General features: G+C 36.2%; 1 protein-coding gene across 2 annotated transcripts; it reads right to left on the bottom strand.

Moving 5' to 3' along the window:
* Positions 1-15: 15 nt before the first annotated feature.
* Positions 16-13,664, bottom strand: prkar1ab (protein kinase, cAMP-dependent, regulatory, type I, alpha (tissue specific extinguisher 1) b). 2 transcript variants are annotated; one of them, XM_052103586.1, is made up of 11 exons: positions 13,488-13,664; positions 12,001-12,200; positions 10,783-10,947; positions 10,570-10,661; positions 10,406-10,467; positions 7,342-7,388; positions 7,045-7,230; positions 6,904-6,964; positions 6,496-6,617; positions 6,327-6,408; positions 16-3,245 (listed from the first exon to the last, which is right to left on the bottom strand). In XM_052103586.1, the coding sequence occupies exons 2-11, from the start codon at positions 12,172-12,174 to the stop codon at positions 3,073-3,075; spliced, it is 1,164 nt and encodes a 387-aa protein (XP_051959546.1). In that variant the 5' UTR covers positions 12,175-12,200; positions 13,488-13,664; the 3' UTR covers positions 16-3,072. The 2 variants fall into 2 exon arrangements, with proteins under 2 accessions (XP_051959546.1, XP_051959547.1); XM_052103587.1 differs by having other exon boundaries at positions 7,045-7,203; positions 13,488-13,662.
* Between the last annotated feature and the right edge of the window lie 1,235 nt (positions 13,665-14,899).

Below are 14,899 nucleotides of genomic sequence, written 5' to 3' on the forward strand. Positions count from 1 at the left end.
CATATATTGTGGCAACAGACAAGTAAAGCATTAAGACCATACAAAAAGTGTCTTTAAAAATGTAAATATAGTTTTATTTCTATATCATTGAAAATAACCCTAATATTGGTCTAATTCCATCTGGGTTTTTTTTTTTAATTCTGGGTCTATGAACACATACGTCAGACGGATGCTTTTTGAGCATCTCACTTTGAGTGTGTCGCATTTCATAGGTATGGGTAAGAAACAAAATAAATATTTTTATATATAAATATATAAGTTTTTTTTAATTACTATAAATTCTCCCAGCTGAGTAGGTGGCGATATGCATGAAGAACGCAAATCACCAAAAACAAAAGAATGTGAAAGGGGAGCTTTATAGTAAAAAAAAAAAAAAAAGTACTTAAATATTGATCTGTTTCTAACCCACATCTATCATATCACTTCTGAAGACATTGATTAAACCACCGGAGTCATATGGATTACTTTTATGCTGCCTTTATATGCTTTTTGGACCTTCAAAGTTCTGGTCACCATTCAATTTCATTTTAAGGAATTATATAGCTGATATATTTTTCTAAAAATCTTTGTGTTCTGCAGGATTAAATACATTTATAAACATCTGGGATGACATGAGGGCAAATGATGAGAGCATTTTCATTTTTAAGTGAACTATCACTTGCAGTATATAGTAAGCAAACACACATTTTCTGTATTAATAGAACACCCGGTTGCCCCACTACATTTGCCAAAATGTACAATTTATAATTGTATGCCAAAATGAAATGCACTTGATTTGACCTTACATTTCCAGTATGACGAATGAACTGTAAATACCACAGTCGTAATCTCTATTTTGACTCATTTTTGTTTTTAGATTGCCGAAAGTATAGACATATTTACACATCATTTAATTAAAAATGCTAAAATATTTTTTTATTTCCAAAACGATAACAGGATGTGTTGTTGTGACCTCATGTCCAGCAGACTTCCGTTTGAAATGTCACTTACTATTTTTAAAAAGTAGTAGGCAGTATACAGTGCATACTGTGCAGTATGCAGTAAGTAGCAAGCAAGTATTCTATTCTGAACATACTGAAGCCCCAGAGTTTTCTCTCTTGGTTGAACACTGCCCTCTTGTGTCTCAATTACAGTAGATCAGTACATCTAACAGTACATCTAACCACAAACATAAGAACATGGTAATAAAGTATACCACTTCAGTTGATGGTTCAACAATACAACCTTTTTATTGCTTAAACTGCCATTTGGAATGATCTATACCAAAAGGATTATTATCTGCGCAGAAACTACACATTTGGATAACATTGAACAAAAAAACATCAGTGGTCCGCAACATATCAACAGCTCATAAGACTGCAGGTCACAGAACTAGCGGATACATTTGGGTTAGAAGGAACATCCAACCCTTGATAACAGAAGCTAAGGCAAGCTCTATTCACCTGTTTAACATACACACTCATTCAGCAGTCTGTCATTCACACAGATATAAAATACAACAAGCATCACTGCCATGAAGATGGGGGTTTGAGTAAGTCTGGGCCAATTGTTTAAGGGGAAATCAAAAGTGTCAAGTTGAGAAATGTTATGAAGAGCAGCAAGAGAGTTAAAAATGCTTAAACAAAATCTTTCTTTAAATGTATCAATAACTAAAAATGAGTAAATAAAGAGAATCAGTGATTACTTTGAAATCACTCGGGACTGCCTACAGAAAAAACTGAGAACGTAAACATCATACTGTCCATGTTCTTTCCGACTCGAAAACCTGTTTGAACAGTTTCAATAATAAAAAAAAAATCTTAAAGACTCCGGGCCTCATTCATAAAACACAGGCCGAACTCATTTCTGTGCAGATAGTTCATCATAAAGCCATTCTTACGCACTGTACTTTGTCGCATTCAACTGAATAAAACATGAATGAGGCCCATTTTATTCAAACAGTAGCTTAAGAAAACCGACACCTCTGTATTTACACTAAAACCTAATTTTTGAATAGTTTCAGTCTCGTTTTATTTAAGCATTAAAACCGCTACAAGCCTCTTCAGAAATAGCCATTGAAACACTTACAAGAGAAAACAACGTTAATGTGAAAATACGACATGTGTCTAAATATGCCACTGTGCACCTCAACATATAATTTGTGGAAAAATAAGCGTATTAAAAGTGAAAAAAAAAAAAAAAAAGTATTTCTCAGCATATAATGACATATAGGTAAATAAATACTGAAACATTCGGATTGCAAACGAGTCGTTATCAGAGATCGCACATGCAACTGTAATAAATCAAATATCGTCAGTGTGTCAGCTGTGCTGCACTGTTCACTGTTAGAAGCTAAATTCAAGTCAAGTCGTGAGGCTGTGCAACGTTTGGCACTAGCGTTAAAAATCGATGAGCCAGCTTCACTTACAGTAAAACCTAAATATATAGATACTGCGTGGCAATGGCCTGACAACCGATATACGCAACTGAACACAAAAAGCAAGAGCATGTGCTGGAATGATAATAACAAATGTGACAATAAAATAGCATATAGTTACTATACTTCGTAAGTTGTGACCGTTTTTTCTCCATTAGACTGTATAACTTTGATTAGGTTAGCAAAGGGGAAATTATGCAGTAAGGCTTGAATGAGCAGAATCACTCTTCTAGCTTACTGTATTTATACATATGTAGGCAGTTCATCTTTTTATAAAACTAGTCTTTAAAAAAAACTAACTTGAGCACTGTGAGGGTAAAGGAATTTATAACTTGTTTCAAGTTTTAGAATAACTCCATTATAAATATATTTTTTATTCTATTGTTTTTTTGTTTACTGCTTGGAGTTAGATAAAAACACTCTAGAATAAAGGCTGGGATTTGATTGGAGGAAAGTACATTTGATTGTCCTTTCATTTGCCTCTAAATGTCTGACAATGAAACCGGCTGTTAAAGCTTTAGACTGATGTCACAGTCACATGGGAAGCACTTAATGAAGCATGTGAAAGTAATGAGCCTGTAAACACTTAAAACAATGATGAAGAGCTAAATGGTGTCGGTGGACCCTGCGGTGAAGGTTTTGAGGGGTGGGGAGTTTCAGACGGAGAGCGAGACGAAGCTGTTGTACTGCTGGATGTTGCGTTTGAGGATGTCCGAGCACGGCCCCAGCACCCGCTCGAAACGTGGCCTGTCCAACTTGACGCACTTCAGAGGGCCGCGGGCCACCACAGTGGCTGCACGGGGTCGGTTCATCAGCAGAGCAATTTCACCTAGTGAGTGCAAAGGAATGTGAAAAACTTACAAACAGTCCGTAAATATTATATAATTTTATATTAATTATATACAATAATATTGTTATGTTTTATTCTTTTCATTTTTTCTTATTTTTAATTAACTACTTTTATTAGCATCATGATTATTTTTTATCATTATAATACATTAATTATTATTACACTTATTATTTTTTAAACAATTATATATTTATTAATTTAACTTAATTTACTACATTAAATAGCATCATGTTTATTTTATATTATTCATATATTTAAAAAAAAAAAAAAAATGTTTTTACATTTTTGTTATTGTAAATAATTATATATTTATTATTTTAATTTGACTATATTAAATATTATATACACCGGCGGCCAAAAGTTTGGAATAATGTACAGATTTTGCATTTATGGAAGGAAATTAATACTTTTATTCACCAGAGTGGCATTCAACTGATCACAATGTATAGTCAGGACATTAATAACATGAAACATTACTATTACAATTTGAAAAGAAAAGTTCAGAACTCCTTAAAATACTTCAAAAAGTTCTTATCCAAAAATCCTCCACGTGCAGCAGTGACAGCTTTGCAGATCCTTGTTATTCTAGCTGTCAATTTCTTTCTTCTCACGCACCTTACAGTCTAGCTGATCTCACAAAAGCTCAATGGGTTTAAAATCCATAACACTCTTTTCCAATTATCTGTTGTCCAATGTCTGTGTTTCTTTGCCCACTTTAACCATTTATTTTTGTTTTTTTTGTTTCATAAGTGGCTTTTTCTTTGCAATTCTTCCCATAAGTCCTGCACCCCTGAGTCTTCTCTGTACTGTTGTACATGAAACTGATGTTGAGCGTGTAGAATTCAATGAAGCTGTCAGCTGACGAAATGTGAGGCGTCTATTTCTCAAACTAGAGACTCTAATGTACTTATCCTCTATGTTTAGTTGTACATCTGGCCTTCCACATCTCAATCTGTTCTTGTTAAGCCAGTTGTCCTTTGTCTTTGAAGACTGTAGTGTACACCTTTGTATGAAATCTCCAGTTTTTTTTTAAATTTCAAGCATTGTATAGCCTTCATTCCTTAAAACAATGATTGACTGATGAATTTCTAGAGAAAGCTGTTTCTTTTTTGCTATTTTTGACCTAATATTGACCTTAAGATATGCCAGTCTATTGCATACTGTGCCAACTCAAAAACACACAAAGACAATGTCAAGCTGCATTTAATAAATCAAATAGCTTTCAACTGTGTTTGATATAATGACAAGTGATTTTCTAGTACCAAATTTAGCAATTTAGCATGATTACTCAAGGATAAGGAGTTGGAGTAATGGCTGCTGAAAATGGGTCCTGTCTAGATTTGATCAAAAATGACTTTTTTCAAATAGTGATGGTTTTTTACATCAGTAATGTCCTGACTATACTTTGTGATCAGTTGAATGCCACTTTGGTGAATTAAAGTACCAATTTCCTCCTGAAACCGCAAAATATGTACATTACTCCAAACTTTTGGTCACCAGTGTGTATGTATGAATATGTATTAAGCATTATCACACGAGCAAGAGTGTGATATGGCCCTACAGTAATAATCACAGTAGGTAATCACAGCAGCGCTGATAAAAACGCATTTGTGCACGGAACTACTTTATTAGGCGGCGGATCAGAATCTGAAAACAAAGCCTTCGTTAGTAATTAAAAAATGTCACTTCAGAAATATTATCACGGCTTGTGCTGTTTCTAACAAGTTATTGGATAAAAAAGGATGGATGTGTGTATGTGTGTGTGTGTGAGAGAGAGAGAGAGAGAGAGAGACGGAGCATGTGTAATCACCTGTTGCCACACCAAGCAGAGATGCTGTCAGCTTTCTGAAGGTCAGCTTTCTCAGTAGAAATATAGCCATCCAAGCGGGGGTATTTCTCCCTATTCTGCGGTAGCTGGTGCACAATAGTCTTTCGCTATAGAAACTGCAATGTCCTCCGCCATTTTAAACAGTACGTCAACTCCAATGCGGAAAGTCCGATAAGAGGCAAGCGCCTTCAGTTTGTGTAATTAATTAGTCTGTTGTGTCTCTCAGCTGTGATGAGCCGTAACGCTAAAGTTGTTCGTTTAAAGCCGTTTAAAGCTATTTCCTAGCTTTAGTAGTAGTAATACAAGCGATTACTGAGTGCTGTATTTAAACAGTACTGCTCTTACACTTTACTTTAGAACGGCACGAACACAAGCAGAGTGATACACACTCAGTGAAGCATCAGAGTGCTGATGGTGTCAGACCATCAGTGCTCATGGAACATCTCTCGCCCAATCAGATTTGAGAACAGGAACTAACTGTTGTGTTTGTGTGTGTATATATATACATATATATATATATATATATGTGTGTGTATATATAAACACACACACACACACACACACACACACACACACATATATATACACATTAAATAAGTATACATATTAATATATATAAAGTCAATATTTATATATTCTTTTAACTTAATTGATCACATTTAATAGCATCATGATTATTTTGTATAATTATATTTGAATTATTATTTTAATTATTTAATTTAACTTATTATATAATTATTTACAATAACATAGTATAAATAACTTTACTACATTAAATAGCAGAGTGACTATTTTTGTCATTAAATTTGAATTATTGTGCTATTATTTTTCAATAATTAAATATTATAACTTCATTGACAACATTAATTGCATCATGATTATTTTGATCATTATGATACATTTTAATTATTATTTATCTTATTTTAATTAAAACAGGTTATTCTTTTTAAATAATGATATAATTATTTTAACTTTCCATTAAAAAGCATAATTGTTTTATCATTCTAATATATTTTAATTATTTTAATTTTGTATTACTTGTGTTATTATTTTAACTTAACTAAATTAAATAGCATCTTGAGACCTCATTTCATGCGAGTGTAAATGTTTTAAAAAATTTTCACAATTAATATTAATTTCTTTAGAGGTAAAACATTCAGTAAAACACGAATGAGTGCACATTTCAATAATTAATTTGCTTTGAAACTTCTATGTTGTTTTGTTACACTTACCAAAGTAGTCTGATGGTCCTAACCGGCCGACCTCTACAAACTCCTCATTCTCTGACCTACGCTGCAGAACAGCTGCACATCCCTGGGGAAGCAAAGAGACATTGTGACTTTAGAAAACAGAACATTTGCACAAACAATGACACACTTGCAGCAGAAGGGCAAACCTCACCTCCAGGATGATGAAGAACTCATCCCCTGGTTCTCCTTGCACCACAATTTTCTGACTGTCCTCAAACTGAACCGGCTCCAGTGCATCAGCCACAGTCAAACGCTCCCACTTATCCAGGGACTCTGCAATAATCACAGACAAACAAACCACACTGCCTCATCATAGTCGAAATGTCTACTGTGATTTTATTGGGAGAGAGTATATATATATATATATATATATATATATATATATATATATACACACACACACAGGGCAATCAAAACAAATCACACTTAAAAATGGATGAATGTCATTGCATTAGGTAACAAAATATCCAACTAATGACATTTATTTTATGGCTTCAGAAAACTTGCAATATAGCAAACAGACTACCACATTTATAGCTCAAAGAAATGAAACACTTACCTAGAATAGATACTTTGCTCAGGAACTCCTCATACATCTTCCTCTTTCTCAAAGTGCTTCCCTAAATTCAAACACAATTGTTCTTGAATATCAAATACCTCCTAAATAGTGCATTCAGTACTCTAAATGTCATGTCTATACCATTAGTATTCTCCTGTAGCTGTCTCTGTCAATGCCCCAGAGCTTGACATTGGCCTTGGCTCTGACAGTGGCGGCTCTGGGGGTGCCGTAGATTAGAGCCAGCTCTCCAAAGCTGCCCCCCTCTCCAATGCTGGTCACCCACTCACTGTTAACATACACCTGTGAAGATATTAAACACCACTGGACCTGTAAAATCAAAGAACTTTACTCTTCAAGATTTTAAATTCAATCACAAAAGTAAAAATTTTCTTGCAGTTTATATATGAAGAGGTTCTAAACTTAGGCGGTGTAACTTACATCCATTTCGCCATGGTCGATGACATAGAAGTTATCACCCTCATCACCTAGGAAACAAGTGTGAATCAAACCAAAAAAAATTGTTGAATTATCTGATAAGGGGCGAAGCACCGAAGGTGGTGAGGCACCTATTGTTTCTGTTCATTTTGCATTATTCTGCTTCTGCTTTTGAATTCTGTGGCAACCTACAGAACCGTATGTAGGAAAATGGTGAAATTTGGCACACCGATCAGGGTAGGTATGACAAGCCCCCACAAAATATTTGGGGTCTCTAACTTAAACCCTCAAGCGCCACCAACAGTTCAAAGTTCCACTTACACGTAGCAATGGCGGTTACAGCATATCCTATGGCATAGCCTGACATGCACCTCTTAAATTTAACAGCTGTCATGACGCGCAGGGATTGGTGCACTTTGTAACAGAGAATGCCCCTCAGGATGATAACAATGATATCTGAGGTAGCGTCACATTTTATCCTTTTGAAGTAATGTCCTATGATTATTAACAGTACATATACTGTAGGTGCACGACAGTAAGGCCAGACTGCTCCTGTCGGTCCCTTTAACTCAGTGCTTCTCAACTGGTTTTGCTTCATGACAGATTTTACATTGGACATCAAGTGGCGACCTGCCATAGATTAAACATAACCTGTTTTTAATGTATCCTTGGTCACATTTCCTTTTATGTTGCATAGTTTTGTTCATGGATTTCCAGTACAAGGACATGCATCAAGTGACATTATTTTTGTTGTTTATGTCAACGTTTGACTTTCAGCATACAAATGAATAACACAGACTGCATGACTATGATAAATGAATACTGCAGGAGTTAGATTAACATACAGGTGTGAAGGGACTTCAACATTTCTAAATTGCACAAATAATAAATACATATACATATTTATCTCTGGCTTGCTTTTGCTCGCATGTCAATGATTACCCCTCCGTGTGTCAATGATGCAGAGATTTACTTTTATATTTAATTTAATCACTGAGAAGGTTTACCTGAAAAAATTAATAGCACAAAACATCACAAGCAGCCTCAAGAATGGACACAGAGTAGCCGTATAACACTTTTCCTTGAGCAGAATATTGCACTACAGATCGCTAAGTTTGTTCAAAGGGGAAAGCGAGACAGAAATAGCGCACTCGCGTGCATGGTTGCCAAATTGCACAAAATAAGTATATCATTAGGCGTAATATTTCCAATTTGCACAAGTATAAATCTCAAACTGGGGGTGTTGCGTCTCTTATCTGGCAACCATGAGCATGGTAAACGCTTGTGGAGATGCGTTATGTCACAATGCAAGTTAACTGAAATATCCAATGAAAAATAAAAATGCTTTTACGATAAATGACCCTGTAAATTGCCCATGTCTGCTTTAGCTGTTTGCGAGATTATCATTAAATCTGCCTCGGCAGTCCTAAATAGGTTTTCACTTGGGCGGCCGCCGAAATATCTTCAATGGGAGAACCATGGCATTGCTCTTTCCCTGCTGTCCGCGACCCAGTCCGAATAGACCAGTTGAGAAACACTGCTTTAACTCACACAACACACGTCAGACCCCCCTCGCCTCGCTTCTCTCTGACATTTTCTCAGCTGCATTTGTGTGTGTGTGTGTGTGACGCAAGTTGGCGAGTCTGACAGGCAGACAAAGAGGAAAGAAGATGCGCACGCGCGTGTGAGATTCTCCGTCCGGTTGCATTTTTTTCTCAATACCGTTGATTAGCAAATGTACATGGTATGATAACCGTCAATTTTCAAACCGTGGTATACCGTGAAACCAGTATACCGCTGCAACCCTACTCGGGACCATTAAAGTAATTGTCACAAAAGGGAGCATCTGCTGTTTTTATGTTCTGTTTGTGTTTAATGAAGTTACAAGTGAACGTAACAAGATATCCGTTTACAGCTTATAAATTTGAGTGAAATAATATGTGTTGTATTCTACTCATGAAGTCTCCGATCTGCATGATGATTTGACCGTATGTTTGACAGTATTGTGCACAGTAAATAATCATATTTCATAAGTAATGGAAATGGAACTTTGTGAGCAAATTAAAAAGCACCTGGTAAGAGTTGGTTATATTTACTATATGCATTGTTAAGTCTTTAAAACTACACACATTTAGTGTTCGCCAAGCTGTGTAAATCACAGATGCCGCAGACACCAACGCAGAACTATAAATGCAAAATAACGCGTTGACCACTACGTCGACCAGCGTTGACCAGCATATGCCGTAGGTTCGACACAGAACAATAAACCGACCTTAAGAAACAAAATAAATTTTCCCTCTGGTCATGGGTTGGTCATTCTTCTACTTGGGTCATGCCAAGTTCAAATAATGTCTGATTCGCATGTATCATCTAGATACAAGACCAAAACAGTTTTCATATACCGCATCCATGAATTAGACGGCGAGCACTCCAAAATGTACATGAGGCTGTATCTTTGCAACACTTTGGCGTGTTGACACAAAACAAAGTTTATGTCATCACAAGCATGATGTGAGGGTACCTGCACCTCGTCACGGTGCACCTAGTGGTCAAGAAATATGAAAAATGGCTATTTTTGCTAATAACTTATGAATAGTTTGTCACTATCGTGGAAAATGTACTTTTTCAAACTCCTCCTAGGCCGTACATCAAATTTGCATGAAATTTGTCATGTATCATCAAGGGACACTGTGACAAAAACGTTTTGATAGACCAAACTATTCTTTTGTAATACATAAATGATATTACAATAAGGATCTGAGTCTCATATACTTTTTGGTGTATTGACATGAAACTTCATATGTGGCATTGTGACCAAGCCCTGACAATACCATATCAATTTGGTGACAGCGCCACCTAATGGTCAAAAGTTATAAGTACTTGTATTATACTTTAATTAATTAAACAAATGTCTTTATTCACTACTCTGCATAAAATCATCCCCAGAATTCTAAATTCAATTGAAATGTTTGCCATTAATATGCTTGGCCCTGTAATTGGTGCTTGCAGCTATATTTTATTTTTGAATTTATAATCTGCAAAAAATAGGAATCTTCAAAAGCTCTACCTTGTTGGATGACAATCTCTCCAGCAATGTAGGTGACTGGGAACATTGCATCAAATATGTCGCTGTAGGTTAAAATGTCAGAAATATATGGTCAGTCCATGAATTACTAAACATTTATGAGTAAAAAAAACCCCAGAAACAATTAATCTAAATCAGTAAGTCACCTTCTCTCATTGTCATCCAAATGTGAGAAGAGCACATTCTTTTCAATAGCTTTGGCAAGTGCAGCCATGGTTTTGTAGTCTTTCGGGATAACCTGAACAGAGAAAATACTTCACTTTAGTACACATTTGTTCATATAGAGTAAAACACACAGTCACGTAAGACTTCAGAAGTCATGATTGAGTCATGGTCGAGACTGTCAGTGAGCTTCTGACCTTCCTAACGTAGGAGGCGGCATCTTCCTCAGTGTAGACCTCAGCACTGATGGCCCCTCTCCGCCTGCGACCCTTCACCACAGGATTCATGGGAGGAGACACCTCATCTTCACGAGAGTCTGAGCGAGAGCTGCCTTTCTGCTGGTTCAGGAGTTTAGTTTCCTCCTGTGTATGAAACAGATATATACATTCACAATCAATCATTTAGGGTGGTACTGATTTTAATTGGATTCAAATAAATGTGACTTTCGTCAATATACTGTTAAACATTCATAAAACATCCAAAATAATAGCCAAAATAATTTTAAATCTATATTATAGTATAGTTATTCTATACTATACCAGCCCGTCTGGCACCAACAATCATGCAAAGATTGAAATCACTGAGATTACATTTGTTCCCCATTCTGATGGTTTATGTGAACATTAACTGAAGCTCCTGACCCGTATCTGGATGATTTTATGCACTTCACTGCTGCCACATGATTGGCTGATTACATAATCTCATGGATGATTGTTGGTGCTTCACACACAATAGTCTCTAGAATTTACTCTGAATGGTGCCAAAAACAAAAAACATCCAGTGAACGTCAGTTCTGCGGATGGAAACGCCTTGTTGATGAGAGAGGTCAACAGAGAATAACCAGACTAGTTTGAACTGACAAAGTCTACGATAACTCAGATAACTGCTCTGTACAATTGTGATGAGAAGAATATAAATCTCTGAATGATCCGAGATGGTTGTTGGCGCTGTTTTGGTGGCACGAGGTGGAGCTGCGCAATATTAGGCAGGTGGTTTTAATGTTGTGGCTTATCAGTGTATATAAATACAATGCACAAATGCATGCATATTTAATTAGATGATGCCCAATTTACATAATAAACTAAACAAAAAAAAAGAGCATATTCAGATGTAGTACCCCCCCCCCATAGAGCACAACGTTGCCCAACAACTTCTATAGCTGTCTTAGTTCTGAAATTATATATTTCCCATTCCCATTGTTTCATGAAGTTCCAAAAGTGAGTGTATATACAGCGTAAGCAACTGCTTCCATCACACTGGTGACGATTCTTATGGCATCCGTCCACCTCCCCACCTTTATATTGCATAACACCTATACAAATGATTATTCATATTCCCAGTTCTTTATAGGGGGATAAAATGTGTGTGTTTTATGACAGTATTATTATAATGTAAATGTACACATGAGTGCAAACCTTTTCAAGTCTCTCAAAGTATTCTCTGAGGAAGGCCATGGGTCTGTCTGGCCGTGAAGTGCACAGCTGGACGATGCAGTCCTTCAGCAGCTGCTGGATGTTGTGTTTCTGCACATATAACTCACATTCAAACAGACTCATCTCCTCCTCACTGCTCGCACTGTCTGATGCCATGGTAAATGCTAGATCTGACCTTTGACCTGCAGAGGTGCAGAAATAGAAACAAATAAGTAACAGGAATTAAATGTAACATTGTGTTTGGCATCTGAGAGACCCCAAAATCATGCATAAACATGTTACAATTATGTTGAAAAGCACATGCCTATTTTGTGATACAAGAGGTTTCAATAACATCTGCCTACTGTGTTTGGTGAAATCAAGTAAACATATTAAAAGTATGAGTATAAAGATTAATTTCAAAATTACTATTATTATTTTTTTGACACATATAGTATTGGGAGTCTCTGGGAACCCAAACATCCAGAACGTACAGTCAAATTTAATAGAAAATGAGTGTTAAAAAAAAAAAAAAATTTAAAAAAAAAAAAAAATCAGCATTTCTTAAGTCACGGGTAAACACCACTACATTACATATTGAGAGTGTTGTTTGAGTGTCTAAATGGAAATTAATTTGCAAGCTTAAACAGAAACCATAATAAAACTAAACATCTTGAGCAATCATAGCATTATAATGAATTATTTAGTTCTAGTTTTATAAAGTGTTTTTGGATGTTATGATAAATAAAACAAACTATTGTTGTGCTTCCCTAAACTCTATTCTCTATGTTCTGTTATTAGCATTTAGAAACACTCAGTCTGAACTGGAATTATGTAAACAAAATAATTAACGACTGTACATTATTTAGACTAATGTTCTGACCAAGATGAATTCCCATAGAGGACAGGAACAGGATTACTGCATCATTTTAGTAATGGGATTGCTGTCAGAAATAATCTGGAGATTATCTTTGTTTCAACACACCTGTACAGTCTGATCCAGTGCATGAACAACATGTGTTTATTATGATTCATCATCTGCAGAAAAGCTTATTATTATTATTATTTGTAAATAAAATGTTCTACATAAACCCTTTTCCAACACAAAAATTATAATTTATGTACGATTTACATTAACATTATTAATCAATTTTGACCATGACGAACAGACCATAAACATATGATGTTTTGCATATATAATATAATTATAACATAACCTACATCAAAACAAATGTCTAAATATACAGAGTAGACACGCTGCTGTCTAAATGGGTAATCGAAGCCTCATCGAGTACGTTAAATAATAAAATATGAAACGGTCGTCGTATTTAATATGACATTTCAATATAAGATGATACACATTTCTAATAGAAGGCCGCAGAGTCTGTATCATAAACAAATGACGTTTACAGCAATAGCGATAATCAGAAATGAAATGTTGGATCAAACAGCGCAACCACAATGACATATGAATGCAAGTTATTGCTTACCGAGCCTGTAAAACGCGACTCGGTGTGTGTGTGTGTGTGTGTGTGTGTGTGTATGTGTGTGTGTGTGTGTATGTGTGTGTATGTATGTATGTGTGATATTCCTTTATTCCGACATTCAGGCACAGCTACTCTATTTATTCTGCACACGCGCTTGAACGTCTGCCCACCGGAAACGGGTAAACACCAATCAAAGCAGAGATTATTTAGCAGGCACGGGCCACTTCTATGAAAATGAATGGGAGAAATTGGAACGCTGAACCAAGAAGCTCTGCGCGCCCAACAGTTAACGGATGTAGAAAGAAAGTCCCGCCCTACAGTAAAAGAGCCAATCACCTTTTAGATACAGACATTACCTGTCAATCAACTCTAGAACGCACATGCGCATTAGATATACAAGCCGGGAATTTTTATTTTTTTTTAGCCTAATATGAGGTGAAGAATCACAATTTATGATTCCAGTACTGTCAGATTTATTGTTGATTTGAAAAATGGTCTTAGATCGTCATCTTGACCAACCGTTTTTGAGGTGTTGGTCTTTCTCAATTCGAGTAGATAGGAGCAGCACTGACATGATTGGAAATAGTCTCCCAACATTTTTCACGTATAAAAACCTATGGCAACCTTAAAGAAAACGATGCACATGTTTACTTGAGTATCAAACTGAGAATTTTCCTTGACATTTTTTATAGCTTAATTTTTTATAAAGTTTTCTTTATGTACGTTTTTTTCCTCCACTTTTCTCTCCAATTTGGAATGCCCAATTCCCAATGCGCTCTAAATCCTCATGGTGGCGTAGTGACTCGCCCACTGACTGTTACTTTTGACCACCCCTTTGTTCAGGGACACATTATTCCATTTCTGTTAGTCAAATGTCTGTAAAACTTGTTCAGTTTATGTCTTAGTTGTTGAATTGTTCATACAAATATTTACACGTTAAGTTTTCTGAAAATAAAAGCAGTTGAAAGTGAGAGGATGTTAATTGAACTCGCCTCAATCTGGTGGCAGAGGACGAATCCCAATTGCCTCTACTGTAAATCCATGCAATTTATCACGTGGCTTGTTGAGCACGTTAGCGGAGACCTAGCCCATGTGGAGGCCCACGCTATTCTCTGCGGCATCCACGCAGAACTCACCACACTATAATGTGGTCACTATAATGTGGTTCTCGTGCTTGGATGCTGCGGAGAATAGCGTGAGTCTCCACACACACTAGGTCTCTGCGGTAACCCGCTCAACAAGCCATGTGATAAGATGTGGCGATTGGCGGTCTCAGACGTGGAGGCAACTGAGATTCGTCCTACTGTACACCACCCGGATTGAGGTGAGTCACTACGCCACCAAGAGGACCAAGAGGGCATTGGGAATGGAGCATTTCAAATTGGGGAGAAAATAATAAATAATAAATAAATACA

The sequence above is a fragment of the Xyrauchen texanus genome, chromosome 33, assembly GCF_025860055.1.
Source record: "Xyrauchen texanus isolate HMW12.3.18 chromosome 33, RBS_HiC_50CHRs, whole genome shotgun sequence".
Classification (NCBI taxonomy): domain Eukaryota; kingdom Metazoa; phylum Chordata; class Actinopteri; order Cypriniformes; family Catostomidae; genus Xyrauchen; species Xyrauchen texanus.